Source organism: Ascaphus truei, chromosome 14, assembly GCF_040206685.1.
Source record: "Ascaphus truei isolate aAscTru1 chromosome 14, aAscTru1.hap1, whole genome shotgun sequence".
Classification (NCBI taxonomy): Eukaryota; Metazoa; Chordata; class Amphibia; order Anura; family Ascaphidae; genus Ascaphus; species Ascaphus truei.
In genome coordinates, this window is record NC_134496.1 from 16,387,771 (window position 1) to 16,397,090 (window position 9,320).

General features: G+C 59.8%; 1 protein-coding gene across 1 annotated transcript in view; it reads right to left on the bottom strand.

Annotated features, from left to right (window-relative positions):
- Positions 1-208: 208 nt before the first annotated feature.
- DPP3 (dipeptidyl peptidase 3) overlaps positions 209-9,320 on the bottom strand; it is a 28,679-nt gene continuing 19,567 nt past the window's right edge. Inside the window, 13 exon segments of the mRNA XM_075569387.1 lie at positions 209-687; positions 1,715-1,877; positions 2,442-2,474; positions 2,476-2,622; positions 4,652-4,717; positions 4,719-4,785; positions 5,173-5,210; positions 5,213-5,305; positions 5,920-5,982; positions 7,623-7,715; positions 7,826-7,938; positions 8,447-8,566; positions 8,569-8,641. Coding sequence (XP_075425502.1) covers positions 530-687; positions 1,715-1,877; positions 2,442-2,474; positions 2,476-2,622; positions 4,652-4,717; positions 4,719-4,785; positions 5,173-5,210; positions 5,213-5,305; positions 5,920-5,982; positions 7,623-7,715; positions 7,826-7,938; positions 8,447-8,566; positions 8,569-8,641 — 1,227 coding nt within the window. The 3' untranslated portion in view covers positions 209-529.

A 9,320-nucleotide genomic window follows, 5' to 3' on the forward strand; every position in this document is an offset into this window, starting at 1 on the left:
TTCTTGTATAAGATTGACATTGTTTTGGTTTCAGGATATAATGTGGAAATGGTACGGTCAGGGTTGGAGTAACGTCACCTTTGTCTGTAAGTTGAGTGGATTTTATTCACAGGATATTTTTCTGTTCTTTATGTATGGTTGAGCGCTGATACATACTCTTTACTGATGTATCAGTCCGTGTCACCGCTCCCCAGGAAGGAGAATAACATTGTTGTAAAATCATTTTATTAAGAATCAACCAACATGTTTCATTCGTCATTAATTAACCTCTTCATGGCCACAGGGCCAGCACCACACTGCATGTTATTCTATCGCTTGGCATCGCTCTAGTAACCCCTCCCCTGCCGGAGACCTATAATCATCACCACATTAACTCCTGCCCTGCCAGATAGCTGCAGGACATCGCCACATTAACCCTTCCCTTGCTGCAGGTGCGCAGAGCGTCGCGACATTAACCCCTCCCCTGCCGGTGACCCGCAGAGCATCACTCCCTTAACGCTTCCCTTGCAGGAGATCTGCACGCGCCCTGTTAGTTGCCAATGTGCAGGCCCCAGTGATGGCCGTCAGCAGCGCTGAGCGCCAACATCTCTCTCTCCAGCTCCTCCGCGTCATCTGGGAATCTCTGCAGGACGGAGGCGATGAGACCCGAGGGACTGCTGTCATACTGCAGGACATCCACCGTGTCACCTGCAGGGACACAACAGTCACTGACAGCCCAACCAGAACCCATTACACACGTCCCTGTCATCAGGTCACTTTGCTCCTACGTGGGAATGACCCTTTATCCCATTAAACATCACTGTCATTAGGTCACTTTGCCCCTACGTGGTACTGTCCCTTTAACCCATTAAACACGTCCCTGTCATTAGGTCACTTTGCCCCTACGTGGGACGGACCCTTTAACCCATTACACACGTCCCTGTCATTAGGTCACTTTGCCCCTACGTTGGACTGACCCTTTAACCCATTAAACACGTCCCTGTCATTAGGTCACTTTGCCCCTACGTGGGACTGACCCTTTAACCCATTAAACACGTCCCTGTCATTAGGTCACTTTGCCGCTACGTGGGACTGACCCTTTAACCCATTAAACACATCCCTGTCATTAGGTCACTTTGCTCCTACGTGGGACTGACCCTTTAACCCATTAAACACGTCCCTGTCATCAGGTCACTTTGCTCCTACGTGGGAATGACCCTTTATCCCATTAAACATCACTGTCATTAGGTCACTTTGCCCCTACGTGGTACTGTCCCTTTAACCCATTAAACACGTCCCTGTCATTAGGTCACTTTGCCCCTACGTGGGACGGACCCTTTAACCCATTACACACGTCCCTGTCATTAGGTCACTTTGCCCCTACGTTGGACTGACCCTTTAACCCATTAAACACGTCCCTGTCATTAGGTCACTTTGCCCCTACGTGGGACTGACCCTTTAACCCATTAAACACGTCCCTGTCATTAGGTCACTTTGCCGCTACGTGGGACTGACCCTTTAACCCATTAAACACATCCCTGTCATTAGGTCACTTTGCTCCTACGTGGGACTGACCCTTTAACCCATTAAACACGTCCCTGTCATTTGGTCACTTTGCTCCTAGGTGGGACTGACCCTTTAGCCCAATAAAAGCGTCCCAGTTATTGTGCATCTCTTTGTCCAGCCCAGAGGCGCCACGCTCTTTATCGCCTGTGCCAGTCCTAGGGGTGCTGACCTGTGAGTTGGGTGTTTATCTGTACAAAGGATTTCCGCTCCGCCTTTCTCATTATCACTATATCGCGCAGGGAGAGGAATTTGTGAGGATCAGCGTCAGTCACCGAGGAATATCCTTCGTACATCGCACGGCCTCTGTCTACATCCGCAGTGGATTTATACACCTAGGGGGGAGGGAGGCAGGGTGAAATGTATCAAGGAGAGGGAGAGATGAGGGGGGGGGGGGGGAGAGAGATGAGGGGGGGGGGGGGGAGAGAGATGGGGGGGGGGGGGAGAAGATGAGGGGGGGGAAAGAGATGAGGGGGGGGGGAGAAGAGAGATGGGGGGGGAGAGAAGAGAGATGGGGGGGATAAGAGAGATGGGGGGGAGAGAAGAGAGATGGGGGGGATAAGAGAGATGAGGGGGGGAAGAGGGGTAGGGGGGAAGAGGGGGAGGAGAAGAGAGAGGGGGAGGGGAAGAGAGAGGGGGAGGGGAAGAGAGAGGGGGGAGGGGAAGAGAGAGGGGGGAGGGGAAGAGAGAGGGGGAGGGGAAGAGAGAGGGGGGAGGGGAAGAGAGAGGGGGGGGAGGGGAAGAAAGGGGAAGAGAGGGTGAGAGAGAGGGGGAGGGGGAGAGAGAGGTGGAGGGGCAGAGAGAGGGGGAGGGGAAGAGAGAGGGGGAGCAGAGTGATAGGGGGAAGAGAGAGGTAGAAACACCTAGAAAGGTTGGTCCCTGCACAGTCCTAGAGGTACCTGCAGGCGCTGCAGGAAGCGCTGTATGGCCGGTCCGCCCCACGCTCACAATCTTGTCCCTGTTCAGTGACACCTCTGCGTCTGGGCGCCCGTCACCCCCCACCTTGCGCGTGATAGTGACAAAGCCGTCCCCGGCCTCCAGGAGTACCTGGAGTATGACAAAGCGAGCCTGCATGTGCGCCTGCGGGGGAGAGAGAGAGAGGGTGGGGAGATTATATATATATATATATACATACACACACACACACACACACACACACACACACACACACACACACACACACACACACACACACACACACACACACACACACACACACACACACACACACACACACACACACACACACACACACACACACACACACTCCTATAGGTTTATGTATTTCAGTGTCTCCTCTGCCAAGAAAAAGTGCGTAAATATTTATAAAAGATACGCAAATGACGTATTACAGTATATATATATATTACCGGGCTCGAAACGTGCCGGCGAGGCGAGTACCCTGCGGCGGCGTCTCCCGGCTTCTCCCCGGCAACTCCTGTTAAAATGGTCACGCAGGTCATGTGGAGTCACGTTGCCATGGCAACTTGACGCAGCGTAGCGCCTCGCTGTCATTTGATGCCACACGCCCATTTTAACAGGAGCTGCAGGGGAGAAGACTGAGAATGCCGGAGACGCCGCCGCAGGTAAGGATCGCAAGCGTGGGGAGGGGGGGGGGGGGGGGGGCCGTGAGGGGGGGGGAAGGGGGTTATGTTGTCTCTAGTTACTGTGTAAAATAGAATATTTTATGTACAGTTACTTTAACCAACAGAAAGGGTGGGGTGGGGTGGGGTGGGGGTATCCAACTGGGACTGATTGACTGGGATATAATATTAATGGGAGAGATTGGATGATGATTAGGGGGTGAGTGGAGGGTAGAGTGGGGGGGGAGGGTAGAGCGAGGCGGAGAGAGCACATGGGGGGTATTATCAATACCCAGCCCCAGGTAGCCAAACCCAAATGGAACTGGTCTAGAATAGATTGTCTGAGACGTGTCTGATGGCGCCGTCTCTGCCCGAGTAAGTATAGCGTCCCATAACAGTCCAGTGCATGCCCCGCTCTCTGAGCCCCTGCCCTGCTCTCTGACCCCCTGCCCCGCTCCCTGCCCGCTCTGACCCCCTGCCCCGCTCCGACCCGCTCTGACCCACTCTCTGACCCCCTGCCCCGCTCCCTGCCCCCCTCCCCTCCCCGACCCCCGCTCCCTGCCACGCTCTGACCCCCTGCCCCCCTCCCTTACCCGCTCTCTGCCCGCTATGACCCCCTGCCCCGCTCCCTGACCCCCTGCCCCAACCATTTGTTTGAGCCAGCAGTGGCTCTATAGGAAGGGGAGGGGGGGGAAATGCCACAATATCTCAGGGGGAAACAAAGACAAGTCTGAGGGTTCCGGCAGCGCCGAGCCGCCGGCCGCACTCCGAGGGTTCCGGCAGCTCCGAGCCGCAGGCCGCACTCCGAGGGGTTCCGGCAGCGCCGAGCCGCCGGCCGCACTCCAAGGGTTCCCGGCAGCTCCGAGCCGCCCGAGCTGCACTCCGAGGGTTCCGGCAGCGCCGAGCCGCCGGCCGCACTCCGAGGGTTCCGGCAGCTCCGAGCCGCCGGCCGCACTCCGAGGGTTCCGGCAGCTCCGAGCCGCCGGCCGCACTCCGAGGGTTCCGGCAGCGCCGAGCCGCACTCCGAGGGTTCCCGGCAGCTCCGAGCCGCCGCCGCACCGGCAGCCACACTCAGCTTTAACACAACAAGGCCTCCCAATGATCTCTCCCGGTACTGCTGTTCCAAGACCTCTCCGAGCACAACACAGGTCCTGATCTCATCTTCCCCTCTCACTTCTAGTCGATGTCTTGGTCTTTTTGATGTCTCTTCGTATCCAGTCGAGTACCATCTTTGTCCAACAAAGTCTGTGACATCATCACACAGGGTAAGAAATTCAAATGGCGGTGGGCTGTACATATCGCAAGAGGAAACGACCATCGCTGGACAAAGATGGAACTCAACTGGATTCCAAGAGAGACTAAAAGACCAAGAAGACGACCCAAAGTAACATGGGGATGAGATGAGAAAGCGTGTGGGAGCGACATGGAGAAGAGGCTGTAACCGCGGTACCCGGGAGATCAGTGGGGAGGCCTCATCCAGCGGCGGGGAGACACGGGCTGAAGATGATGATATACACAGTAAATACCTGTCCCCAGTGGCCAGGCCCAGTCCCAGTCCCAGGTGTATAATACTCCAGGCCCAGTACTCCCGCCTCTGACCATATTCAGCCAGTTGACATATATAACGTCCTGTGCATTCTGCGATTCATGTCCGAAAATCCTACAGGAGAGAGAAGGGTGAGATCGGGGCACCCTGTGTGCGTTAACACCACCCCCCATGCACAGATCTGCCCTGTGTGCAATACCCCCCCCGCCCACGCACAGCTCGCTCCTCCCCCCAATACACAGCTCTGTCCCCGCCCCCACGCACAGCTCATCCCACCCCCCCAGTGTGCTTTCCCCCTCACGCACAGCTCTTTCCCCCCTCCAAGCACAGCTGTCCCTCCCCGTATGTGCTACCCCACACATAGCTTTGTCCACCCATGTGCGTCACCCCCAATACACATCCTTTGCCCCTTGTGTGCGTTCCCAGCGCACATCAGCACTGTCACCCCTATGCGCACCCAGCTCGCCTGCTTCCCCCCCGTCACCGCTGGGGGGCGCTCACCTCAGAACCTCCTCATTGAAACACAGGTAGAGGCCCACACACTCTCCGCTCTGCACTCCTAATACAATTAGCTCGAAGCGATGGTGGAGAATTTACTGTCCCAGGTCTCACCCGGCTTATACCAACTCTTCACCTGAGGGAGAGTAGGGGGGGAGGGGGGAGACAGGGTGAGAGAGTGTGTGGGGGGGGGGGGGGGCAGGGTGAGAGAGGTTGGGGGGGCAGGGTGAGAGAGAGTGTGTGTGAGTGTATGAGGGAAAGAGGGGGGGCCGTGGTGAGAGAGGGGGGCGTGGTGAGAGAGGGGGGCGTGGTGAGAGAGGGAGAGGAGGGGCGTGGTGAGAGAGGAGAGGGGGCCGTGGTGAGAGAGGGGGGCGTGGGTGAGAGAGGGGGGCGTGGTGAGAGAGGAGAGGGGGCCGTGGTGAGAGAGGGAGAGGAGAGGCGTGAGAGAGGGAGAGTGGTGAGAGAGGAGGGGCGAGGTGAGAGAGGGAGGGCGTGGGTGAGAGAGGGGGGGGCGAGGTGAGAGAGGGGGGCGGAGGGGAGAGAGGGAGAGTGGTGAGAGAGGGGGGGGGCGAGGTGAGAGAGGGCGAGTGAGAGAGAGGGGGGGGCGAGGTGAGAGAGGGAGGGGCGTGGTGAGAGGGGGGGGGGGCGTGGTGAGAGAGGAGGGGCGAGGCGAGAGAGGGAGGGCGTGGTGAGAGAGGGGGGGGGGGCGTGGTGAGAGAGGGGAGAGAGGGGGGGCGTTTCCTCACTCACCAGCTCCTTGGTCTCTGGATTAATGACTTTGTCTTTGTCAAAGTTAAAAGTCCCATTTTTATCCTACGAGAGAGAGAACTGCTGTGAGTGCGTCCCAGGGACCGGCCGTGACCCGTATGTGACTACACCCCCCCCCTCCTCCCCGAGACCACCCCCCTCCTCCCCCGAGACCACCCCCTCCTCCCCGAGACCACCCACCTCCCCTCTTCCCCGAGACCAACCCCCATCTCCCAGAAACCGCCCCCCCATGTCCCAGAAACCGCCCCCCCATGTCCCAGAAACCGCCCACCCCCCCCATCTCCCAGAGACCGCCCCCCCCTCCATCCCAGAGACCGCCCCCCCCTCCTCCCAGAGACCGCCCCCCCCCCCTTATCCCAGAAACCCGCCCCCCTCCTCCCAGAAACCGTCTCCCCTCCTCCCGCCCCACCTCCTCCCAGAGATCGCCCCCCTCCTCCCAGAAACCGCCCCCCCCCCTCCTCCCAGAAACAGTCTCCCTCCCTCCCGCCCCCCCCTCCTCCCAGAGACCGCCCCCCCCTCCTCCCCAGAAACCGCCCCCCTCCTCCCAGAAACCGCCCCCCTCCTCCCAGAAACCGCCCCCTCCTCCCAGAAACCGCCCCCCTCCTCCCAGAAACCGCCCCCCCCTCCTCCAAGACCCGACCGCCCCCCCTCCTCCCAGAGACCGCCCCCCCTCCTCCCAGAAACCGCCCCCCCCTCCTCCCAGAAACCGCCCCCCCTCCTCCAGAAACCGCCCCCCCTCCTCCCAGAAACCGCCCCCCCTCCCAGAAACCGCCCCCCCTCCTCCCAGAAACCGCCCCCCCCTCCTCCCAGAAACCGCCCCCCCTCCTCCCAGAAACCGCCCCCCCTCCTCCCAGAAACCGCCCCCCCCTCCTCCCAGAAACCGTCCCCCCCTCCTCCCAGAAACCGTCCCCCCCCTCCTCCCAGAAACCGTCCCCCCTCCTCCCAGAAACCGTCCCCCCCTCCTCCAGAAACCGCCCCTCCTCCTCCAGAAACCGCCTCTCCTCCTCCCAGAAACCGTCCCCCCTCCTCCCAGAAACCGTCCCCCCTCCTCCCAGAAACCGTCCCCCTCCTCCCAGAAACCGCCCCTCCTCCAGAAACCGCCCCCTCCTCCCAGAGACCGCCCCCCTCCTCCCAGAGACCGCCCCCCCTCCTCCGAGACCGCCCCCCTCCTCCTCCCAGAGACCGCCCCCCCTCCTCCCAGAGACCGCCCCCCCCTCCTCCCAGAGACCGCCCCCCCTCCTCCCAGAAACCGCCCCCCCCTCCTCCCAGAAACGCCCCCCTCCTCCCAGAAACCGTCCCCCCACCTCCCCCAGAAACCGTCCCCCCTCCTCCCAGAAACCGTCCCCCCTCCTCCAGAAACCGCCGCTCCTCTCCCAGAAACCGCCTCTCCTCCTCCCAGAAACCGCCCCCCCTCCTCCCAGAAACCGCCCCCCCCTCCTCCCAGAAACCGTCCCCCCTCCTCCCAGAAACCGTCCCCCCTCCTCCCAGAAACCGCCGCTCCTCCTCCCAGAAACCGCCGCTCCCTCCTCCCAGAAACCGCCTCTCCTCCTCCCAGAAACCGTCCCCCCTCCTCCCAGAGACCGCCCCCCCCTCCTCCCCAGAGACCGCCCCCCCCCTCCTCCCAGAGACCGCCCCCTCCCAGTGACAGACAGAGCCTCCGTGCGAGAGAGCAGCGTGGGACAAACCTGTATAAAGAGCTTCCCGCTGCCGTGGCCGAGTAACTCGTGGAGTCCGACCTGAACTTCAAATGATGGAACGCGAAGCTTTATAAACAGATCCTGCGGGGAGAGATACTCAGCACCATTGTATAGCGCAGCGGGTTCAATATCAGCGTAGAGATACTCAGCACCATTATACAGCGCAGCGTGTTCATGGTCAGAGTGCGTACCTTGTCCACCTCGCGTATGAACGTCAGCTTCTCGCGGTCACTGGAGGATGCGACGGACAGGACATTTCCCAGGGAGACATTCTTAAACCCGACCGACTGTCTAATGTCATCATCTGACGGAGAGAGAGGGCAGTCTTTCTAGAGCGCTCGCGAGGAGGGGGCTGTCTCTCTAGAGCGCTCGCGAGGAGGGGGCTGTCTCTCTAGAGCGCTCGCGAGGAGGGGGCTGTCTCTCTAGAGCGCTCGCGAAGGGGCTGTCTCTTTAGAGCGCTCGCGAGGTGGGTGCAGTCTCTTTAGAGCGCGTGCAAGGAGGGGGCAGTCACTTTAGAGCGCTGGTGAGGGAGGGGGCTGTGTCTTTAGAGCGCTGGTGAGGGAGGGGCTGTGTCTTTAGAGTGCTGTTGATGGGGGCAGTCTCTTTAGAGCGCGTGCAAGGAGGGGGCAGTCACTTTAGAGCGCTGGCGAGGGAGGGGCTGTGTCTTTAGAGTGCTGGTGATGGTGGCAGTCTCTTTAGAGCGCGTGCAAGGAGGGGGCAGTCACTTTAGAGCGCTGGTGAGGGAGGGGCTGTGTCTTTAGAGTGCTGGTGATGGTGGCAGTCTCTTTAGAGCGCTGGCGAAGGGGTCTCACAGTTGGGTATGTTGATGCCGGAAGGGATCCCGCTGGAACTGAATGTCACGACGTCCAGAGAGGTGAAGTCCGGTTTGAGGAAGGCGTCCTTCTCATAAGCAGCCGGCCACGGGAGGGAGGCACCAAAGTCTCAGCCACGGAGACCAGCTGAGAGAAGCGAGCAGCTCTACTCTTATTGACCACAGGCCACAAATCCTGGGTAAGAGAGAGCGGGGGAGTTAATCACAGTCCCTCAGTCTCTCCCCCCCCATCTCTGTCACAGTCTCTCCCCCCCCATCTCTCTGTTACAGTCTCTCCCCCCCCATCTCTCTGTCACAGTCTCTCCCCCCCATCTCTCTGTTACAGTCTCTCCCCCCCCCATCTCTCTGTTACAGTCTCTCCCCCCCATCTCTATGTTACAGTCTCTCCCCCCATCTCTCCGTTAGTCTCTCCCCCCCATCTCTCTGTTACAGTCTCTCCCTCCCCCCCCCATCTCTCTGTTACAGTCTCTCCCTCCCCCCCCATCTCTGTTACAGTCTCTCCCCCCCCATCTCTCTGTTACAGTCTCTCCCCCCCATCTCTCTGTTACAGTCTCTCCCCCCCATCTCTCTGTCACAGTCTTTCCCCCCCCATCTCTCTGTCACAGTCTCCCCCCCCATCTCTCTGTCAGTCCCTCCCCCCCATCTCTCCGTTACAGTCTCCCCCCATCTCTCTGTTACAGTCTCTCCCCCCCCATCTCTCTGTTACAGTCTCTCCCCCCCCATCTCTCTGTCACAGTCTCTCCCCCCATCTCTATGTTACAGTCTCTCCCCCCCCATCTCTCTGTTACAGTCTCTCCCCCCCATCTCTCTGTCACAGTCTCTCCCCCCCCCCATCTCTCTGTTACAGTCTCCCA